Source organism: Dryobates pubescens, chromosome 26 (genome assembly GCF_014839835.1).
Source record: "Dryobates pubescens isolate bDryPub1 chromosome 26, bDryPub1.pri, whole genome shotgun sequence".
Lineage (NCBI taxonomy): Eukaryota > Metazoa > Chordata > Aves > Piciformes > Picidae > Dryobates > Dryobates pubescens.
Genome location: NC_071637.1, coordinates 12616787 through 12641021, shown reverse-complemented (window position 1 = coordinate 12641021; position 24235 = coordinate 12616787). Strand labels below are relative to the sequence as shown.

Genomic DNA, 24235 nt, shown 5'->3' with positions numbered 1-24235 from the left:
AAGCCTGTCTCTAACAGCAGGCTCAGCAGAAGGGAAGATATATCCATATTTTATAAGTGTAAAGGTCTTACAGACAGTTTAACCTAAGGTATCAGACTCACACTGAAACAGCTGATGTCAGAGCATTCAACCTTTCTACCAACACAGCAGCGATGCTTTCAGCACAGAAACAAAGCAGACAGCTTGCTGTAGTCTAATTTTACTGCTGCAGCAAGAACTGCCAGCACCTGTCAACAGGCATCCTAAGGACAGACACTTCAGCAGGGTTTCCCTTGAGCATTACTCCTGTTCCTGAGAATAAGTCACCAGTGATAGCAATACACAGACTGATTGAAACAGTTACCTGCGATGAGTTTGGTGGCCTACAATTTATTCTCCAAAGCAATTTACTGCCTGGTATGAACTGCACTGTGTCTTGAACCTCTGGCATATCATCAGCTTCATCATTTTCAGATTTAATAACATCTTCACTCTGAAACAGAGATAGCATTTGGAAGGGGAACAAAAGGAAACCAGACAGTTTCAGCTAGAGTTTTACACTGACTGTAGACAAATCTGATCAAATTTGAGACACTACACACTCTACTCCTGTAATCCTATCTCATCCTCATGTTTCTTTTACCTCACTTTGTACACTGCTCCTCTAGTTTTCACCTGAATGTCTTGCTCCTGGTATCTCACCTATGTACAGCTTGAGTGTCTGTTTAAAAACAGTAGCACTAAATTAACATCTTTCAAGATTTTTTTTCCTCTAGCTTCCCTTCTATCCTACCCTGTAGTTCAATTTCACCTAACATGACTCCTATTTATTCAGGTTGAAATGAGCCAAGACTTCAATTTAAACCAGTTCCCATACTGGCCTAAGAAAGATAAACAGAGCATGCCTGCTTTTGGATATTGCTTCATCATCTGCAAAAGATTTGGATGCAAGACTAAAAGACAGATACAGCCTTGTTTCAGTTTGATTTCCTGTACCTAGATTCTAGTAACTATTATCACTTCCAATTTTCTCACTACAGAGCCTCTGTACTCCAAGTCTCTAAACACAGCCTTTCCTTCCAAGCTCTTTTGTTACCAGATGCACTGCTCTAACACATAAAATTAAACTCAGTATTCTTCAAGAGGCTGCTCTCAGAATCTGGCTGTTGCAGGACACAGGACATCAACATGGTGGAATTTCAGAGGATTTCACCACGAGAAACCATTTAAAACCACAACAACCAGAAGGGAAGTTTGAGGCAGTAACACCCTGGAGTGATAGTAACAGAGTTTTCCCTCACTCCCCTCCTTCCCATCCCTTTTCTGTCCCGTGTGACATGACTCACTGATTATACTCAAATATACCCTGTTAAGTTGAACAGGGCCTGTTTTATACACCAGAAAACAGCTCCATGTGGTTAAGAGTCTAATTGCAGTCACTTGATTTGAGTGTTGGGCTGCTTTTTTTTTAAGGACTCTTTTAGGCTACTTTCCATGTCAACATCTGGTTAGATAGTTCCCCATCTAAATATAGATTCAACAGGAAGGAAGGAAAGAAAGAGTTGATTTTCATAAGATGAACAGAACCTTATTATTTAAAAAAAAAAAAAAAAAGAAAAAAGAAAAGAAGCCAAACTCCAAGGCTGTAGCATGACAGAATCCAGAGCCAAAAGCAAGCCCTGATGTTGCTCTAGATCCTTCTGATGTGAATGCCTCTCAAAACAGTTTAAGCCTCTTGAAGTTAAGAATAATTAATGTAACTTTTCATTGAGCAACCAGGGTCTGCAAGACTCTCTTGATACGAACAATCAACTCTGCTGCACCACACAGCATTCTGCATTCTGCGTGTAACACTGAAGCTTTGGCAGCAGCTTGCCCAACACTGCTCACATGTGGTGAAAAAACCCTGCATGCTTCCAGGCCCCTTTGTTGTCAAGGCTGTCTACCTCATACATTCTGAAAGGCTGCATCACCAAAAAGCATAACTGACTTAGAAATCATGCAACTACTTTTTTTCTAAAGCCTTCTAATATTTTTTTACACCTGGAGTTGGCAGCAGAGCCACCTGCCTCATTCAAGGACTGGACAACATCAGCGTGGGGGTTGATACTGGATGACTTCTCTTTGACAAATCTCTAGCAAACACCATTTCTAGGAGCTCTCTTCAATACCAGCAGCTCCCTCACAAGTTTCCATAAGTTTGAAGTGCAATGCCTTCTCACAGGACTAACACTGCCCATCTCTGACCTCACCAAAAGACAGACTGCTTTAACCCTCTGTTCACCACCATCTGACCATTTCCATAAAGAAGTTTTCCTTTCATTTCTCACTTCTCAGTCTCTTTTCACCCTAAAGAATCCTTCACCTTACCGGCTTTGATTTCTTCTGCTCACCACCACCTCTCCTTTCATTCTTTTTGTAAGTCTCATACGTGGTGGGATCAGTGCACCATAAACATTCTGTCCATTTGCCATAGATCACACACAGCTTCTTCCTGCTGCAGAGAAAGCAAAGGAGACTTAGCTGTTGCCTCTATGCAAAGCCTTCTAAGCCACATCATGCAGATTCTGATCTATATTAAACACCCAGCTTCCTACTTCGCTGCATTTTGTTTCTTTGCACATTTCTTAGAAGTCAGATAACCAATAATGCAAAGAAAAGGCTTCAGCTTATTCCAGTCTTCCTGGCATTCAGTCCTGCAGAACAAATCCTCATGACTCAGTCACATGCTTTGGCCACTGTTGAAATGAGTGTGGGTCCAGTAAAGCCAACAGTTTATTCACAACAAGGAGGCTCAGAGGCACAGATCAGGTTTAGGTTTGATTAAAAAAAAAAGAAACCCTAATAATTATATTCTTGTTATTTTAAGCTGAAGCTGCAAAATTGCAGCAGTGGAATCAGTTGTGGTTATTCTGCATTTTCCCTGGATACCTTTATTTCCATAGACTAGAGAGGTTTGATTTTTTTTTTTCTAATAATGCTTAAAATGATTATCCCAGAACCAGGAACACTGACACAGAGAACAGTGGGTTACAGTCTGTATTGCTAGCAACTTTGCAGTCACATCAGTTTTGGTCATTATGCCAGCTCTTAAAGAAATGCCACAGTGCTAAGAAACAGGCCAAGAGGCTTTTATCACTTACTTTTTGTCCTGAATGTAGCCCTCTACTCTGTGAAGCTCTTTTCCAAACAGTCCACATGGTTTAAAATTAAGGACACATTTATCTCCAGTACTGTAGGGGAAAGAAATACATGCTTAAAGAAGCAAAGTCCTAAATAAGTTTAAATTCAGTTTACTTTCCCACCTTATTTAGCTTCTTTTATATAGTTACAGTTAGCTATGGGGTAGTTATTTATATCATTATTTCCCTTTAATTATGGTTTATTGCCTTAAAGAAGGCAGACAAGTTTCAAAATCCCACAAAAGAAGTCTAAAACACCCTCAATGTGCACAGGAAGATAGCAGTCTGTGAAGGCCAACTGAAAACACAACCACCCTTCTGAAACAAGTGTTAAAAATGGCCTATACAGCAAAATCTAGTCAAGTGCATTCAAATGTTACCTCAGAATTTTTGATATGCCATTTAGAACTGAACATTTTACAAGCAACATTCTTTTTCAGCATCTTCCCTGTGAGATATATACACACATGTAAATCTCTGCCAGTGCGGTAGCAAGCCAAGGGTCTATGCCAAGCACCAAGCATATAGAATAGAATAGACCAGACCAAGTTGGAAGAGACCTTCAAGAGACCATCCTGGGGCTTTTTGTGCCAATAGAGGAGACAGGATTGTAGATTTGATGCTGTGAGAAGTATCAAAACAGCAGCTCTGCTGGATTAAAGCTCCCATTTACTGACAGGAAAACATTTGCAGAAGGAATAGTTTTCAGAACATTTTCTCCCTCAGCATTATAGGAGGTAATTTATTTTAGGGTAGGCAAAAAGCTTTTATGTAGCTTATAGCAGAGCAACTGACATGCATCTGAGTTCACATTGTCTTATTCTGCAGTCACCTTTCTGTGTTGTACCCTTCATTTAAGGCATTCTCTATTATCAAAACTAAAAAGTGTGTCAAATCACAGTCGATGGAGGTCCACTGCAGGCCTCCAACAATTATTCCATTTAATGGTTCTGGTGTAAAATTCAATTTCTGCTCTCTGTCAATAGGACTGAATTTGAATGGGTAACTCAAATGTCCAATCTTTGTATCCCACAAGCCCTCTGCCTTTTCATTAATATTGTTATACCACCAAGCCCAGGCTAATGAATAGTTCACATTTGTCAGGGAGAGGGAAAAAAAGACAACAGAGACTAAGACCCCAAGACTTTGGACCTACAAAACAAAGCTTCCTGTGTATCTGGCAACTCTGTGTAACAAGAGTGACCACACAGCAGTGCCTAAAGCCAACCCTTAGTATCATGATTACCATTACCTGTGATTTACAATTTCTACCGTTCCGTATTGCTCTAACCACAGTTTACCAATAATTACATTATGTACACAACAGGTTGGATTCGTCCATGTGTAAGCTTCATTATGTCTGTAAAGAAAGAGAGAGAAATCAATCATTTTCTGGAGCCTGAGCTGGAATGTAAGCCTGGTTTCAATTCTGCTCATGGCAGGGGAAAATATTTAGCACTCCTATGAACAGCTAGCAGTTAACTTCAAACAGAGAAGAAACAGACTCCTCTTTATGAGCCAACAATGTGCTGTAGTGCAAGTTAATAAAGTGAAATCCCCTTTATTTTCCTTCCTTCTCACAGGGTTGACATAGTAAGTTTTAGAGTTGCTGTGCTTTTGATTACAAAGTCCATATTCCAACGTAAACAGCAATGCAGGAATTCATCTCTTTCATTTGCACTTTTGAAGCTGTATGTTACAAAACAACACTCACAGGAGAACCACATTGGCAAGCTAACACCTAAGAGTCTTCTAGTCAACTACTGCAGCAGCACTGCAAACATCTTCCTAAAGCTCTTTCTTGTACACTTCTGTCTCTATCCAGGGAGTATCTTTTTTGTGACAAAAGTTCCACTGAACATAAATATTTGAGTCTTCTAGCAGAGGCATTAGTCACCACCAGCTCTGACAAAGGTCCAATAAGAAGACACTGCTGGAAGGCTGGCCAGACTAACCTACTTCAGCAGTTTTTCCTTAGGCTTTTGAACATGAAGAGGGTGGTATGAGCCAGGAAACTGTGTCAGTGGTCTCCACAAACATGCCACACGCTTCCTTGAGGGCTGCTCCAGTGACACTGAAGGAAGTTTTGGGGGGTTGAGGTGTTGTTTTGAGTTTGGGGTTTTTTTTGTTGGTTAACACCTGTGGGGCAGTAGCACTCTATTCAAGCTTCATAAATGTGTCCATTTAAAATCCAGTTTATTAGTCAATTCCATCCTTTCCCCAAGGAAAGCTAAATCTTAGTGCTGAAGGATTTTTCCACTTAAGTTTCAATTTGCATTTAATGTTTAGTGAAGAGCTTTACAAAGATGACTTAACAGATTCTAATCCTTAAAAGGTATCATTCTAAAAGTGGCCAGAATGTTAAGGAACAAGAATCCTACTATCAGTAGCTCAGTCAAAGCCATCTATTCTCACTTATCTTTCTATGCTGGTAAAAGAAATGCTGAAGTTACCTGGCTGGCAATCAATCCATCTTAGGAAAGCTTGCAAACTTGATTGTAATTAAAACAATAAATAATAAAATACAGAAACAAGCAGTGTCTCCTCTTTGTAACAAATGCCTTGTACTTCTAGTAAGCATGGAGAGAATACTCCTATGTAATGTTTCCAAATGGTCTGTCTCTTTCCAGTGCAGAAAAAAACCCCAGATCATTGGAATCTGTTTTCCTCAGGAAATTGTCTTCAAGCATACTTTAGAACAATTACTACTTTTCAAGTGGGGGAAAAAAAATACCAGGACCTCCCAGATTCATCCCATCAGCCTAAGCACACATTTTTATTCATGAGCTGCTTGACACCAGAAGCGTAACACAAAACAAGACACTCATGGCAGTGCTGATAAATTCAAGCACTTGTGTGTGCTGGAGAACTGAGGAAGAAATGTTTTCTAACACATCTTGAAACCACAGCCATGGGTGACACAAACCCAGTACTTAACATTGACTTGATATTTTGCTTCCTAAACGTTTACTTGTCCACTCAGGTCCTGAGCAGTTCTCAAGGCTACTCAAACCAACAGAATGGTATCAATCATAGCACCAAGAGGCTCAAAAGTTGAATTCAACTTCTGCTGCTAACTTAAAGCAGTTATTTAAAATAAATTTTGTTCACATTCCAGTATAATCTGTACCATGTAATTTGACTAGCAAGAGTTTTAAGAGTCTTCTAAAGGCTCCCTCTCAAACAACAAACTTTATTCTTGTCACACCTGCATTCTACACTGACATTCATAGGTCCTTCTACATTGAGAAAAAAAATTTCCTCTATTTCCATCATCATTTATATCCAAGACCAGCTCATAATTTTATAACTTTTGGAAGATTAAATGCCAGCAGCTTGATAAATAAACTATACTTTCAAAGGAAACTACAGGAAAAGTCAGTGCTTGCAATGACAGGAAGGCTGACTCTGTTGAAGCCAAATGTCAAGAAATTTCATCAGATGACATTTCAAACAACTTCAGACTCAGGCCTCAGGAAAACCTTTCTAAAAGCACCTTTAAGAGTTCAACTGCAGAAGACTTTTTTTTTCAGCTATTACCTAGTGCATCCTTATGTCCTGCTTGGGAAAGATGAAGAGTCTTTGTGCCACCAGGGCAAACTAATTTATAGGAAGCTGTGTAATTTATGGGAGACATGTAATAGGAGTAATCTGGAAGAGGGACTTATCCCAATTTCAACAGGAAGGTGATCACACACAGGAAGTGTTACAACAGCTGACACAGCAATCCTGACAAGTTTCTCACCTTCCCTCATCACAGCATCGGCTATTCTGAAGATGCATTCCTTATGCACAGGTACACAAACAATCAAACCCTGGTAGCTTGAATACCCTGGTAACAGAATTTTCTCTCTCTATGTTACATTCCTTCACAGAACCAACTTCCAGAGGCATTCACATTTTAAGAAATGTTCCTTTTCATAGTGGGAAACATGGCTGAGTTTGCTACAGCTAGGCAAGTATGGCATAACTTCAGAGAGTCCTGAAATTAAGCAGTGAGAATTACCTTTCTAAATAAACTCTTACAACCTCTTCAGCAAGAGCTTGTTAGAAATCACCTCTGAAGAGCCAACAGAATTATTATCTCCTTATTCAAGTAAATGGTAAGCAGATCAACATTAAAAAGAGGGGGAGGGGAAGAAAAAAAGAAAGGTCTTTACTTCTCATACTCACTTCAGAAGCTCCAAGGTAATTGTTCCCCGAGGCTCTGCTTCTATACTCTTTCCCCAGAACTTTAGTTTGGGATAGATTGATCCATGAAAAACAAAGTCCTTATTGAGGCCTTCTGAATAAAACGCACTAATGGGTGGGTGGTGGCTGACTTGCTCAGATATAAACCTAAATCCTAAATCCTCCCTAGCAACAACAAAAAAAGAGCATTAAACAGTAATATATGGGTTTTTAATGTTACAATGCAAAAGAGTTACTTATAACAATACAATTTATAAAAATGAAGGCTTCCCATGTAACTATAAATGAGACTTTTCTAGTCCTATTATCTACAGTTAATGAAATTAAGTCATTTGAACACTTCCTCACCATCCCTGGAGGTGTTGTAAAAACATGCAGACATGACACTTCAGGACATAGTTTAATAGCCTTGGTTTAATGGCCTCATGGCCACGTGCTAGATCAGCAGTTGGATTTGATAATCTCAGATCTAGGACTTCTCCAATCAAAAAAAAATCTATTTTTTTTAATAGCAGAAACCAACCCACATTCAAACAGCTAAATTACTTTCTACCCAGAAAGGCATTTATAGAAGTTTCACTGAAATAACTCCTGGAAATATTGAAACTCTTCAGACAGCAGTAGAAGGTCTCAATGAGGATCCTTTTCTCCACTGCACCCATTTATTTAAGCAAGCTGAAGACCTTCAGACTAATTCCTCTGTCCAACATGCTCAGCAAAACACTATTGAAATTAATTAACAGTCCCTGGCTAGGGAATATTGTTGGTGGAAAAACACTGACCAGTTTTTCCTCTGAGTAATTAAAAAAAGGTTCTCTGCCTAAACCTAGAAACACAAATATCAGCTTTTGCAACAGCTTCACAAAGATATTGAGGTTGTCTGGGGAGAAAGAATTTTAGCTACATCCAGGAATACATTTTTAGTAGATGTTTATTTCACTGAATAAACAAACAAACTAGGATGAGTGTTTGCCAACTCAAGAACACAAATAACCCCAGCTCCCAATTTCAAGTAATTATCACCTGGTTAATTCGTAGGTTTCTCCTAACAGCGGGTTAAACGGTTTGCCAGTTCTCTCCCACTGAGAAGCTACAGCAGAAACTGCAAAAGCAGCTACAGCCTGTAAGCAAATTAAGGACACATTGTTATGAGAACAGAACATTAAAATTCTAAGTTTAAAACATGAATGTTTGTTGCACATTAAAAAAGAAATAAATAATATGCTGTAAAGTGCTATACATGTTTCCAGACCAAAAGATTTTTAAGCCATGGGGTAAGTGATATAGAAGTGAGGAAATACAAGCAATCAGTAAGAATCTCACTGCCAAAAGGAATTTTGTTGTGTAGTAAATTCTGCCAGGTTATATTGTGCCCCATGCTTCTCTATCTCTGCTTTTTTAAATCTGCTTTTCCCCTGTCTTTGACTGATCCCCACACTCAGGCCACTGAGAACAGCTTTGCTTTTCCTAGTGCCAGGCAAGCATCATTTCTAACACAGATTAGGTTTCTTGATCATACCAAATGACACTTAGAAGTTCCTACAGGCTGATAAGTAAGGGTATGCACTGCACAAACATGGAACACAAGATAGACAATCTAGTTCCACTTCAGAGCTCTGAGCAATACCAGTGTAACCTAACGTACACCGGCTTGGTTTCACCATATTCAACTCCTTGTTGAGAGACCAGCCAGGCACTCTGCTCTGCTCACAACCACCACCACTTTTGGAGAGGAAAAGAGTGCCAAAGCTTGTCTCTTTCATAACAACTTTTCATCCAGTAACTTAAAAATCACGGAGCCATTCAACAAATCAGCTTAGGGCAACTTAAAACCAAGATTTCACCTTCACAACACATGAACCCATAAGAAGAGTCACGGTAAAGCAATCCTGAAAAGGAGTGAGGGCCTTGCCACAACTGATGATGCTCATTCTCCTGCACTAGACTTTTGGCTCAAACTCTGTGCAGCGCATGAAGTGTAAAAGTGTCACAAGTACCTGATACAGCAACTATGAAACAAGGAGCTTGTCTAGACACAAATATGGGCATTCTTATGATAGCTCCAGAAAGAAATACACTCAAGTGAGAAATTATCCTAAAATGAAAGACTTGGAGAAAAAAAACCCAAACACAAACTTGCTCTGAATTAAGCAGAAGGTGGCAGTTGTTTCTTACCTGCATTCTTTCCAAGGGGTCTGCCTGACTACAAGCCTTGTTAATGAGGTATATATGTTCCATATATTCTGTTATCCGTTGAAGGAAACTCAATGGCTCATTGAAGACAATAGGCATTGTAATCTTAGACAGCTCCTGGGTAGCAGAAAGTTAAGTTAGACACAACACAAAAGTTAACAACTGAGAAGAACAGTCATTTCTAAAATAAGTTATGGGTTAGTTTATTTACAGCATTCTTTAAAAGGCATTTGGCAAACTTATAGCAGATCTCTAGGTGCTAGAGCTGAAAGGGGCCAAAAGGACCACAGAACTCTACTACCAATCTGAAAGAATAAACAACTGCAGAAGTTGACCCAGCTCACCTAGGAAATTCAAGGTGAACATCACCTTCTGTTCTGTGGTCTGCACAAACCAGAGGGGTGACAGTTTCCAAAGATAGCAGCAATAAAAGTGCCAACCAGTTCATTATTGATATTTAAGTACCACGCATTCCTTTGAAATGTTCACACAGCTATTTGCATAAAATCTAACTATTTTACTGCTGTAACCACACATTATTTTTTGAAAGGAACACTTACATAAAGAACAAGGATTTTAATTGCTCTAACAAATTTTAGTAGCTTTATTTAAGCAGCCTGTTATTTGCATCAGAATGTTTCTCATTTTGCATGTGGATACAAGACACGCATGAAGCTCACGCAGAGATTTCCAGTTTCCCACCTCTTTTAGTATACCCAGGCAAATTTAGCTGATTAGCTAACAAACTGCACTCAGGACTGAACAGTAAAGCATCATTTAAATGCTTAAAACTTAGTGGAAAGGAAGTTTAAGATGATGTTCCCTACAGAAGAAGAAAAAACAATGCAAAATGCACCAAGTATTATTCTGTGTCTTAAAAGTTTAAGCAATAACATTAACCAGTTGAAGTCAGGAGATCTAACATCAGCATGTTTTATCCAAGCTAACTTACCAGTCCAATGCATTTTTTCAATATGCTCCACACACTAAAATCACTTCTAGAAAACATTGGGGCAGGTAATGATGTCCTGTAATTGTGAGGGGGAAAAAAACAAACACACAACTGTCATTATCAGCTTCTTAAACAATAAGACATCTGCACTTGTGGGTATTAAAGTATCATGGAATCATAGAATCAGTAAGGTTGGAAGAGACCTCAAAGATCATCAATTCCAACCTGTCACCCAAGACCTAATGATTACTAAACCATGGCACCAAGTGCCACATCCAATTCCCTCTTGAACACCTCCAGGGATGGGGACTCCACCACCTCCCTGGGCAGCACATTCCAACAGCTAACAACTTTCTCTGTGAAGAACTTTCTCCTCACCTCCAGCCTAAACTTCCCCTGACACAGCTTGAGACTGTGTCCTCTTGTTCTGGTGCTGGTTGCTTGGGAGAAAAGACCAACCCCCTCCTGGCTACAACCTCCCTTCAGGTAGTTGTAGACAGCAAGAAGGTCTCCCCTGAGCCTCCTCTTCTCCAGGATAAACAACCCCAGCTCCCTCAGCCTCTCTTCATAGGGCTTGTGCTGGAGGCCTCTCCCCAGCCTCGTTGCCCTTCTCTAGACACATTCAAGAGTTTCAATGTCCTTCTTAAATTAAGGAGCCCAGAACTGAACACAGTACTCAAGGTGTGGCCTAACCAGTGATGAGTACAGGGGCACAATGACTTCCCTGCTCCTGCTGGCCATACCATTCTTGACGCAGGCCAGGATGCCATTGGCCTTCTTGCCCACCTGGGCACACTGCTTAGAGCTGACAGAGGAAGCAGACAAAGTGTCTTTTCAGTTTCATAGAGTTAACCTCTTTCCATGACAGCTGTAATGACCCAAAAGATGAGCCAGCACACACTCATTTCTCACTGACTGTGCAGCACTGTGTGCTTACCTGGGTCTCTTAATTCCATTCTCTTGTATCTCTGTCTCTCCATTGTGCTTTCCACTCCTGTTGCTTTGGTGTGGATCTAAATCAAGCATTTCTGCAACTTTATGGTTTGCTTCTGAAAAGTCTCCCGAAGAATTGTCAGAATCAAAGCCTGCATGAAAACCACAAGGCAACACTTAGGAGCTTTATTATCCCCCAAAGTGCCACTCCCAATTTGCAATTCTCACAGCACGTGTGCACTTACACCAAGTTATTCTATTCTTTAAAATATCAGAGGGAAAGCTCTTTATTAAGTGACCTCATTTCCAAGAGCATTTAGAACCAAGGACTGTAATCACCCATTCTCAACTGATTTTTCACACTGCTGAATGCAACACTGATTTAGAATCTGACAAGCTCTTCAGCAGCTCCTAATCAGATTAACTGCATTGTCTTTTCTTCACAGCCCCAGCATGATTACAACAATTTTGCTCTGTTATATAGCTGCCCTTTTTTTTTTTTTTCCAAGATCTTTCAGGAAAACATCAATCAAGTCATACTGCTAACAGGTAAGGAGCAATTCACAATCTAGCAGCAAACACCCAGCGCGCTAGAGCAACAGAAATGTAGGACATCCAACTTCTTTTTGCCATCCATGTGTGCAAACCATACAGCACTTCCCTAGTGGTTACAGCATGAACCTGTGGACACCAAGATGAATCATTCCCTGAGCTCTACAAGGGACCCAAAGCACAACCTGCGAGCAGGTAGCTCCACTTCCTATGACTCAATTTCACCTACTTGGGTAGACAGCTAGTGGAAACATGGAAAACACCAGCACCACCAATAACAACATGCTCTGAACATCTTTAACCTTAAAAAAAAAGTTAAGCCATCAAGAATGTACAGGAGCACAACCATCTGTAATCAAGCAGCCCCAAGTACAAGTTGGACTAAACCAACCACCCAAGATTTTTGTCTAATGATTTTATTGTTTTAAGCCACACTACTTCCACACACACTTAGAATCACAACAGTTTGTCTTGGTATATGCCTTTAAATAAGAAAACTGTGAAAAAACCTTTCATGTTTATACACACACACACTTGGTCACTATCAGCAGCAACAGACCTCTGGTCACTGCTGCTGCATGGATTGATTGCACAATTGTTAACAACAAATGGGAATCAGCTGCGGCATCAATACAGCGCACCCTGAAAAGATGCATTAATACAATCCCCTTTCACAACTCTGTCACAGCTCTGCTGATCATTCAGTGGCATACAGGAACATTTCTCTGGTGAAAACAATTCAAAGAGTATCAAGTCCTTTCTGAGTGCCACATTCAGTCACCATCACCAGAGGTGTTTAGGAAGAGACCGACCGGGTTGCTTAGTGCCATGGTTTAGTTGATTAGATAGTGTTGGATGATGGGTTGGACTTGATGATCTCAAAGGTCTTTTCCAACCTGTTAACTCTATTCTATTCAGCATCAAGAAGTACAAGACTTCAGTTTTGAGCTTCCAATTTAGAAGTCAGAATCCAAAAGCAACACAAAAACATGCATCTTTGCTGCCATACAACTCTTGCCTCACCTTTAAAGAACACATTAACATAATTCTTGTATTCCTTCCACTCCACCTAACACAACCTGGGTAACCACTTGTCTATGTGCTGACAGTAACCACCACTTAGCTACAGCCTATCTCCAAGTGCAGCTGCAGGTACAGAAGGATTCTGAAATATTACAAAGCATGTTAACACTTTAAGGGAGTAGGAAAAAAGGGCACTTTTCAGAAAGATTGTTTCGATTTTAAATGGAGTAAAATGTTGAGACCTTCTGTCATTAACTTTTTTAAATCAGAGAGTGTCTATCTCAGAGGAATATTCAACCTTTCTCTTTGTTAACATCTCCACCAGGATAGAGTAGAACAAACCAGATCAGGTTGGAAGAGACCTTCAAGATCATCGTGTCCAACCTATCATCCAACACCAACTAAACATCAACTAAACCATGCAACCAAGCACTCTATCAAGTCTCCTCCTGAACACCTCCTGAACACCTGTTTTTACTTCATTAGAGCAACTCCTGCATGGCACAAATTCAGAGACAAAAAGCTGCAGTGTTTTTCAGGGAGTCAGGACCATGACAATGACATTCAAGACTGCACAAGGAAGTACCACCATGTGATCTTATTTGGTAAACAGCAGGTGTAATGGGTGATGTCAGGCATTAAACTGTCTTCTACATTTTGATGTCACAAGCATGTAATTATACAACAATAACCACACCTTAGCAGTCTTAGCACTTCATTGGAAATTATGATAGTCATATATACACACACACACACATATATATATATATTCAGGTCATTAAAATGAAGACTACCCTGAAACACTTGTCTTAGAAAAAAAGCCAAACAAACAACAACTAGTCAACCCAAACCAAAACACTTGTAATTTTGAAATGACATTTCCAACCACATACTGGCTTGTTTTGGAACCTGTTCCAGTGCAAGGAGATGGAAAAGGCAAGTTCTGTAGGGCTTAACAAAATAACTTTCATTAGTTTGATGAAGCTGGGGGGGGGGGAAATAAAACAAACAGATGAGCTTTCTGGTACATGTGCTCAGAAAGCTGACCAAAAGCACACAATTTAAGCAACAGCCTCACATTTTAATGAGATAAACAAACCTAAATGTAAAATTAAGGCTTCAGAACAGGAATAGCCAACTGGCTTATACAGGAATAGCTATGAAAAATGTTACTAGGATTCCATTGCCCCTGAAACCTTGCAAATCCTATCAGATGTTCATTGTTTTTATCCACGCTAGTCTTTGTTTCTCCATGATTCAGAACTGGTTTGCCCTGTTCCTGTACAGCATGAGGGGAATTCAGTTTCAGGTATATATATTATTAATGGACAACACTACGTCATTGGTAAGCAAACAGATGGCAATTCAAACAAGAGGCTTGCATACAATCGACAAAAATTAAACACCTGCTCCAGAAAAATTCTATTGGCAGTGTAAAGTCTGGTTCATTAGACTGCACCTCCACCTAATTACTTTGAAAAAAACCAAAAACACAGAAACCCCAAACAAAACAACCCACCAAGACAACACCCAACCCACTACGGTACACAGCCAGATAATCATAGACTTTCAACCAAGAGCATCAGCTAGCTTGTCTGCTACAAGCCCAGGGAGGAAGTTTGAAAAGCTGTTTCTCAATGAAGTTCTAAGTCCTCTAGTCCTGTGAACTATCCATAGAATGTTGTTCACAGAGGAAGTACTGATGTGGAATAAAAACAGTTTGCTAAAATGATTTGTGGTGGTTTTTCTAAGTTAGACAAAGAGCCCTTCTCTGGCTGCCTCTAAAGCTTTGAACTTGCAAACCTGGATAGGGTTTACTTACAGGACAGTTTTAATAGTGAAAAGCCACTGTGAGCAAGGATGAAAGTGGGGATTTAAAAGGGAGATAGGAGCCCACACAGAAATAGAATGTCAAAAATTAGCTTACACAGAGCACCAACTTATGTGTGTTAAAGGCAGAACAGAAGCTTTTCAAAAGTCTTACATTTTCAAAGTCAAATTCTTAAGCTGAGTGCCATAAATCTATTTCAAGAGCTTAAAGAAAAGTGACTTGCCAGTAACTCTAGTTTTCTTAGCCTTCTTCTTCCACATCCTGCAAATGAACCACGTCCCCTCAGACTATGCTATACATCCACCTACGAGGGAGCAGAGGCACTGCTCTGTGAGTCATGTACCCAGACACCAGACCGCCCCTTCCTACAGTCAGCAACTTCCTGAAATACTAATTAAGCCTTGTCAACCGAGACAGAAAAGGGATCCAAAAGAGCACAGTACTAAGAACCTTCAAGTTTAGAAAGGGCATAAGGAATAGGATAGACACACAGGAAGTGTAGATAGCAACTGAAGCAAGAGGTAGTTGTTCTTTGCCAGCAATTTCAATTCTCCCCTTTTCAAATCACGTTGAAGCTGCACAGTGCTGCTCCAACAGCAGCCAGGCTGGCCTTTCACAAGGCCAGCAATGCTTAAATGTTACAGCAGAGTCTGCTGCTTCAGTTTGATCCAGGTATTATGAAAATACATAAATTTGGCAGCAGATACCTTACTTCCTCCTGCCCAAGAGAAAGCAATAACTTACCATGAACAAGAGCCAAGTGACAGGAAACTGGAGGGCAACAGCCTGACACATACACCAGGCTGGATGGACTCACCTCAAGGGTACAGAGCAAATTCCCATCAAACTGCAGCTTAATGTTTCAAAAAGCAAAACTAAACTACTCATGGTTTTCAAAAACAAATTATCCTGGTAATTAGCCAAGCATTTTCCTGTTCTATAGAAAGCCTTCCACAAAACACTTTGTCAAATAGATACCTGGCAGAAGTAATGAAGGATACAGTTCTGATTAATAAACCCAAAGTGACACAGGCTAGAGGCAAAGGATCAAAGCTATCTTATCTCCTTTCAAAGAATCTGAAATTCCTCAAAGGACTGACCACCTCCCCTGATCCAGCTTCAGAAAGGCCAATCATGAATTAAGGGTATCAAGTGTCCAACTAATCAGCAATACTAATAACCTCTGAATGTAAAGAAATTTCTCTCCCTGGAAATTCTTCACCAGTCACAATCTTGATTCATCACTTGTACTATGCATTCCATCCTGCAGCCTGACATGTGTCATCATCATCCAGTCAAGGTCAAACCATCTGCCTGGAGGATGATTCCCAATTCCATCACAGGAGCATGTCTTTTGGATAGGATGGGGACAGTGTCAGAAGCATAAAACTCACTGCAACAAAAAGCAAAGGTCTCCTTAGGATAGATTCATGTTCTAGAAGCAGACGTCATCAACTAGTAACTACAGAAAAGTTGTGGCTTCCTAAAGGAGTGAGCTGATAGTATCTTAAAGGAGGCAACACACTACCTGGGCTGCTGCTGAGACTGTACAGAATTGTAAAGCACAAGCTCCCCTAAGCCTGGTTTGCTGCTCCTAAGACACAAAGCACAGTACCCAAGTACTAAAATTAATGAACTTGAGGGAACACACTGCAGCTCCTTCTGGGGAAGCAAGCGCCCAGGACTCTGCTTTCATCTCAACATGGAGTTAAGACATCTGGAGAATGTGTTTGTTCCTGGTAGGCATGTCCCAGTCCTAGACCTAGAGCAGAATAAGCATGTGTCTGAAGGTAGCTTCTGCCCATCTACAGAGCCAATCTAAGGGAACAAGTATCCTCAGAAAGAACAGACTGAGGGGTATGCCAAGGGCTCTTTCTCTTTTTTTTCTCTTTTTAATCAAAATTTAGAACACCAGATCCTAAGATTTTCACTGTGGAATCTGAAAGCTCACCCCTCGGCTCAGAAAGGACCTTGATTCTGAATTTGATCTCCTGGGATTACCGCATCTGCACCTAACCTAAGTCATCACAAATCTAAGAGACAGACAGGCATGATCAGGATCCATTAGAAGCTGAAAACTTCAGCAAAGCACCACCTGAATGATACAGAATCCATGGTGCTAACAGGAGCAAGGAGTTGCTGCAAGCATCAGCAGTTGAGGAACATGAATGCAGAGAGACTTATTTACAGTTGTTCTTAGCATCATATTTGTGTAAGACACAGCAATAAAGCACTAAGTCTAGGCTCCACTAGCTTTGTGCAACTAATCCATCAAACTGTCAGCATCTTCTAAAGCAGCTAGCTGGAGAAAGACTGAGCACCTGCCACCAAAAACAGTTCCAAGGGAGAAAGAATATGAAATATACTACAACAAATGTAATGCTCCTCTTAAACCAAGAGCTTCTGGGGCACACTCCAAGCTCAACCTCATTTAATTCCTGCTGTAGACTAAACATCCTGCATTAGAAGAGTCCTGTGCTGAGAGTCTGTGAAGCCCCCAAATCGTCTTTTCCTTAGAAACCTCTCTCCTGCCATCATAATCCTCCCTGTGCAAGGATAACATTAGGACAGGACAAGGAATACTCACGGAACTGATGCACAACATCCCACGTCTGAGCAAAGCCAGACTAGACTGCAAGGTACAAGAACATCTCACACACGATAGCTCAGAAGTCATTACCACCTTGAGCGCTTGCAGGGAGGATAAATCTTTTGAGACTCAGGAGAGGGGAAAAAGAAGAGGAAAGAGGACAAAACCAGAGTGTTCAAATACTGAGGGCTGTGTTATTTCTGCAGCAAGAGACAAAGCTGTACAGTGCAGACCTCAGAGGCACATTTCTGTTCACCTTTTTCAGTGGGGGGGGGGGGTGGAATCTAGTTCATTTATGACCATGGTGTCTTGAGCTCTTGAAATTAAAGGTTACTAATGGCACACAGGAACAATCCATTGTGTTTTCAAGATTTGTATGGTACAACAGTTTGATTTTACAGATGAATTTGGAGTACTCCCCTCTACCACTCCTGGGCAGCATGAATGCAATCCGCATTTCCTTCTCTTCTCCATGGCGTAATTGTGGCAAGTCCTATACAGCCTGCTGTCAGTCACACTGCTTCATCCTGCCCCTCTCAGTTTGCTCCTCATATGAATTTCCAACTGACCATGTCTACCTTACCCAATTGTATCTGCCATGCTACTTTCATTCCTTCTGCTTTCATGCTCCTCATTATTCATTTTTTTCTTCCCATGATTCTACATTAAGCACTCTGCACTCACCACTGCCAGCACTTCTCATTTCACCTCTATTATAGGATTTCTGAGGAAACATTTAAGTGGAAGGCTTTAAAACTGCTTGAGATCTTTGAAAGGATTATTTTTATTATTAAAATACTTCAAGTATTTTATGTTACCACTAAACCCATGTAAGGCTCCTCTAAATAACCATTCACCCTTATTAGTTCAAAGAAAAGTACTATTTGACAGACTACTCAAGTGTGAAGTGATCCATGTTTGTTTTTACAGAGAAAAAACCCCACACCATTGGATTGCAAAGACTTTTGGCTCTCTACCTTGAAAACATACTTTTACAGTCATTTGATTCTGCCTAGGACAAACATTTGCTACTTCAATTCTTCAAGATAAGTTTTGCCCTTAAAATAAATAAGTTAATATAGTAACAGTAAAAATGACCCACAAAAGATATCCCACCTCTTAAAAGAAGCTCTTAAAAGGCTTCTATTACTTCTCAAGCTGCTATTAAATTACCTCTTTTACAGAAAACAAAGCAAGACTTGGCCACCGAAGGACCCTTACAGTGCTACAATGAAAGAAAACATGAAGCTGGAGTAAAACCTCCTCATTTCCAAGTCTGAAGCTGATTTGTAATTCTTCCTTTCTTCTTTTCAGAAGACAGCACCACAAGTTTTACCAACAGGGGCTTGCTTTTTATTAACAGCACCACACACACAGTACAGGTTATAGCTTCTTGGGGTTTGTTGTTGTTGTTGTTGTTTTCTCTTGGCACTGTGCCCATCACTCACCCGTAACGGCATCATAAAACTCTTCTTCACTATTCATCCTTCAGTGTGGAATCTGTACAGCCAGTCCAGCCTCCTCTAATGCATCCTTGAACTTGATTTGGAGATTAAATATCTGTGTGCTGCTGAAGTCTCTTGCAAATACCCAGCTGCTTTAAACGATCTGTTTGACAAGAGAGGGAAACAGAATTAGCAACTTCCACATTTCCTATATGCACACTTGGCAAATACTAATTTCCCTATTTCTTCCCAGGGTAAGAGATGGATTTTTGCATTTCTAAGTGAACAGCTTGCTTTGACACCAAAGTCATTCTGAAGAATACTACCTACTACAAGAACAGCTGATGTTGCTGCATGTCACACACCTCTCTATAGAAATCCCTCTTATACATTACTGTAAAACATATCCCATAGACTGCAAATTAAATTTCATGCAAGTACAGTTTGAAGGAACAGAGAACCAAGGGAAGAGAAAGACAGCTGGCAAAAAAAAATAATGAAATACCTCCTTTCCAGCAAAAGGATAAAGCTTACCACATCCTTAACCAAGAAAGCTGGGAACAAGAAAGTGAACCTTACATCTCAAAATCTCTCTGCACATAAAAATGTAGGGCCTCGCTGTACATCCTGCAATCAGTATCTAATGACCTTTAGAGAAGCTTTGTCAGGCTTCTGCTATGAACTCCAAGAGAAAACTGAACATTTTTCCCTCTGGAGGGAGAGTGTAAAGAAACAACAACCTTTTTTTTTCAGCAGAACCAAGCACACTGCAAATAACTTACAGATTTATGAAGCATTCCAGCTCTGCTTTATGGACAGACTAAATTAGATTTTTTCCAGATGGTTGGCAATACTGTAACAAACATTTTTTGCTTCACCCAATTTTACTCCAAGGAGTAAAACGTTCCAAATGTTCAGCAGGTACCAGTGAGGAGCCAAGCACACAGTGACAAACTGCACGGCAATGCTATCGATATCTCCTCCAAAACAACCTCAATCTGTCAGTCTCAATTTTTTGTGACCCCTGAAGATCCTACTGCTTCTGTGACAGTGCTTTTTCCAGAGTAATTATAACTTGCACAATTCCATTCCAATTAAGAGAAACAAAGCCAGAAGCACACTCTGCCCCTGCTAGAAGAGCTTGCCATGTTTGAAGCCAATTTCTTCCTCCTCTCTGCAACAAATAAAACTATACAATTCCTGTGTTTCAAGTCTTTTTAACTCACTGTCCAGAGCAAAAGGTATTTGAATGCTTCACACACAGACAGTCCTTACAATTCTCCATTCAGGAGGAGGAGCTAAAATAGCCTATTTGGAACTCATCCGAGTTAATGAATGTAGAGCTTGCCTTGGAAGTGCTCTGTCAACAGCAAGCATTTCAGTTTGTCACTTCTTTAGGAACTCCCCATTTACTTGGCACTATAGGATTTCATATCAATCTCTGCCTAACGATGAGTCTAAGCTTCCACATAACCTTCAGCAATTTCTTATTTACAAGTCCTCACCTCCAAAAAGCTAAAACTTCATTCAGCTGTTTCTCTTGAGTGTTGCCACATTGCTGTTGCAATTGCTCTCAGCTGGACATCGTTTCCTTCCCTTTTCCCTGCGCTGTTCTCCGGTCACAGACCTTTAACCTTCTTCAACTTGCTCCTCAGCAACAACTTTCTGACTTACTTTTGTTAAATTGCTACATTCTCCTAAGCAAGGATGCAACAGCTCCAGACATTAACAGGTTGGATACACGTTTCTCTGGAGACTTCAGTGCAAATCCACCAGCAAGTGCTCTGCTTGCACAAGGAAAAGGAGCAGAAGCTTCACTTCAAGAGATACAGGCAGTTTGGGGCACCAGCAGCCATGCTGTCTCAGAATCAAAGAAAGGGAAACAACCTCTTAACTAACAGCTGGCTCAAGAGCAGCAGCTAGCTCAGATTTCTGGGTGAACTAACCACAGAATCGCAGAGTGGTAGGGGTTGGGAGGGACCTCTGGAGATCATCAAGCCCAACCCCCTTGGCCAAGGGAGGTTCACCTAGAAAAGGTCACACAGGAACACATCCAGGCAAGTTTTGAATGTCGCCAGAGATAGAAACTTCAGCTCCTGTCTGGGCACCCACATGAACTGATAACATTGTTCTAAACCTGCACTGTAAGTACAAGTCAGCATACCTAGCCCTGTGTTATCTCACCTAGAGGAAGCCAATCCTTAACTTTAAAAATAAAAAGCTTCTTCATACCAAAGCTGCTGTCAGTCTTAGAGCATCTTCAAACTTTCCACTATAGCTGGAAGTATCTCTTCTGAGGTCTCAAACTATGTCATATCTTTGTGGAAAATCTGTCCTTGAGGATGCAACTATGCAAACCTTTAAAGGAGGGAATCCAAAGTAAACTGTTGGTACAGAAAACAGGAACTTGCATCTCAGCACAGGTCTTCGCCCCAGAAGCTATCACCACCACACTGGAATGACTCCACTAGTTTGCCAAAAAGAAGTTACATTAGACAGCCTCTTTAACTCTCTGAGGTGCTGCATCCTTGAAGATGGCATAACATTTATAGTTTCTGTTCCCAAGCACTGCATCTCTCTAGCAAAACCAGCAACCAGTATTTCCAGAAAGAACCTTGTCTGTGCATAAGATACATCCCTCTCGTGATCAGCACTGCAATTCCCTCATTTTCTCCATGTTTTCTTGCATCTTCCCTCTTTTAAGTTTATTTGGTCTCTATTTTTTTATATAAGCTGCTGCAGCAGAACTATCCCAGTGTTGCACACTGCTCATGTGGTGGGATTCTGCTCTGAAACAGCTTTATATCTTCAACACATAAAAAGGAAAGAAAAGGGGAAAAAAAAGAAAGAAAGAAAAAAAAGAAGAACTAGCTAGATCCCCACCCCCATTCAGTTCAAATGCAAAGAGCACACTTCCTCGGGGTCCCCATCCAAACGCTGCCACATTCCACAGCAGCTGGAAAGCTCCAGCGATGATGTTTCATAACAGCTACTCCAGTGTGCTACAATCATGTATGGAAGACTCTAAGAAACATAACTGGCAATTTAAAAAGTAATAATTGATTTTGCCATTAAAAGCCTTAAACAAGTTCACACAGCTGCATGTCTGTTTCTCTTCTCTCCCTCTCCTACACAGTAACTGCATTACAAAAGGACCTGTGAAGTAGAACTACATCACACTGCAGGCAGTTTCAGTACAAAGGCAATGAAGGTCTCCTATAAAACACCGACTACCAATTAAGTAACTACAACCAAAGACTTAAGTGAAAGCCACAGTTACTGTGTGTTCTGCTGATGGTGTTCACACCACACCTCACTGCTACCTGAAAATCAGATCCCTGTAAGTTATATAATACAAGCTTTGTAACTATTACTTGAACAAAATATTCACTGAAGTCACTTCAAGTAAGTGGAAAATTTTCCTATGATGCTAGGAGCACTTTTGAAAAGGCAAAGTGCTGTATTTTACATCAGGGTTACACTAAGAATAACAGTGCTACTATCACTTTTCACACTCATTTTATTTAGCAGAGAATAGTGTGAATTTGCAGCTACAGGACACAGAATGGTAACAGCATTTAGCTTTCATGAGCCAAACAGTAAGCATTAAGTCCTTTTCTCCTCCTAAAAGCAACAGCAAAAAGTTGGTTTCAAGTAGGCTACAATGCCAGAAGACAAAAACATCCTGTTTGCTTCATATTCAGTATTGGTAATATCTCTATTTCCTCCTCCATGTCCATGAAGAGCCTGAAAGAATTCACTTACACACCAGCAACCCCAGTTAACCCTGTCATTCAAGGAAGGGTGCAATACTTTTGCCTGGGATTGCAGCCCAGTTGCACTGCCACATCACTAACCAAAGAAGGTTCAGAGGGCTGAACCACCTCCCCTATGGAGATAGGCTGCAAGACTTAGAACTGTCCAGACTTGAGAAGAGAAGGCTCCGGGAAGACCTTATAGTGGCCTTCCAGTATCTGAAGGGACCTACAAGAAAGCTGGGGAGGGACTTTTTACAAGGGCTTGTAGTGATAGGACAAGAGGGAATGGATTGAAGCTTGCAGAAACACAAATAAATAGCTGCACTATGTCCATAGCACAGCCTGAAATAGGTCCTACAGAGAGGAGGGAAAGACTAGAACTGACATCCTGCTTTCCAGAAGCACATCTGTCACAGACAGAACAGAAAGGGCTGTTCCTAACCACACACAGCACACCAATGGTCACAGTGCATACTGAGACAGATCCCCAGAGGCTCTCTCAGGAGAAAACTGCTCCTCTCAGTAACGATGGCAGCCCTGACGCTGCCAAACTAACTGTTCATGCCGCCCACACCTCGGTGACAGCAACAGCCCCGTGACAGAGGAGGAACAAAGTCATACCATACCTGTCCATCAGCAGGTTATGAATAATGTCAAAGTGTTCTGTCAAGCCCTACGTTGAACCTGCAGCTTGACAGTGACATGTACCAGGTGAGCTTGCCTCCTGTAACAGGCTTTGCTTTCAAAAGCTTAACTCCATGCAGACCGGAGGGTTCCATACAACAGAACTTGGAAGGGACCTTTCAAGGTCATCTAGTCCAGCCCCCTGCATTCAGCAGGGACACCTGCAACTACAGCAGGTTGCTCAGAGCCCCAGACAACCTGACCTGGAATGGTTCCAGGGGTGGGGCATCTACCGCCTCCACGGCCAACTTGGATAAGTGTTTCATCATCCACAGGGTAAAAAAATCTCTTCCTTCTCTCCAACCCAGATCTGCCTCTTTTAGTTAAACCCATCACCCCTTGTCCTGTTACAAGAGGCCCTGCTAAATCATTAGTCTCATCCCATCTTTCTTATAGACCCCCTTCAAATACTCAAAGGCCACAAGAAGGTCTCCCTGGAACCTTCTCTTCTCAAGGCTGAAAAACCCCAACTCTCTTATCCTTTCCAAATAGCAGGGGTCCTCCAGCCCTTCAAATCATAAAGATCAAGCCCAAACTTTGCAGGCCTTCAAATCATAAAGATCAAGCCCAAACTTTGCACAATTCCCAACAATTTTAAACCATTTCCTCCCAGCTGATTTTTAAACCAGAGCAACAAAAGTGCAAGACTTCACAAATCACTTTATAAAGTATCTAATTTGCTTGACACATTCTGTGACATGTGTGAGCATCTATAGGGGAAGAGACGCACGTACTCCTTGCAAAGAGAGGCTCAAGCTTCACCGCTTCTTTCTGAACCCAAAGGTGTGGAGATCTGCTGCCTGTTGGGCTGCTCCCTGGCACCTGCACTCTCCACATCTACACGCCACATGAGGCTGTAGAGGTGACCTGTAACGGCTGTCCACAACATCATTTGATTTGCTTACAGTCCTATCAATAACCG

The 24235-nt window shown here is 41.0% G+C and overlaps 1 protein-coding gene across 1 annotated transcript in view; it reads right to left on the bottom strand.

Moving 5' to 3' along the window:
- Positions 1-24235, bottom strand: part of OSBPL2 (oxysterol binding protein like 2) — a 37271-nt gene that overhangs the window by 3790 nt on the left and 9246 nt on the right. Inside the window, exons 2-11 of the mRNA XM_009909965.2 lie at positions 18875-19034; positions 11435-11582; positions 10498-10573; positions 9528-9662; positions 8376-8473; positions 7335-7517; positions 4414-4521; positions 3123-3212; positions 2350-2476; positions 344-472 (exon numbers count right to left, since the gene is read on the bottom strand). Of these exons, the coding sequence (XP_009908267.2) occupies positions 344-472; positions 2350-2476; positions 3123-3212; positions 4414-4521; positions 7335-7517; positions 8376-8473; positions 9528-9662; positions 10498-10573; positions 11435-11582; positions 18875-18911 (1131 nt within the window). The 5' untranslated portion in view covers positions 18912-19034. The remainder of the gene's footprint in view (positions 1-343; positions 473-2349; positions 2477-3122; positions 3213-4413; positions 4522-7334; positions 7518-8375; positions 8474-9527; positions 9663-10497; positions 10574-11434; positions 11583-18874; positions 19035-24235) is intronic.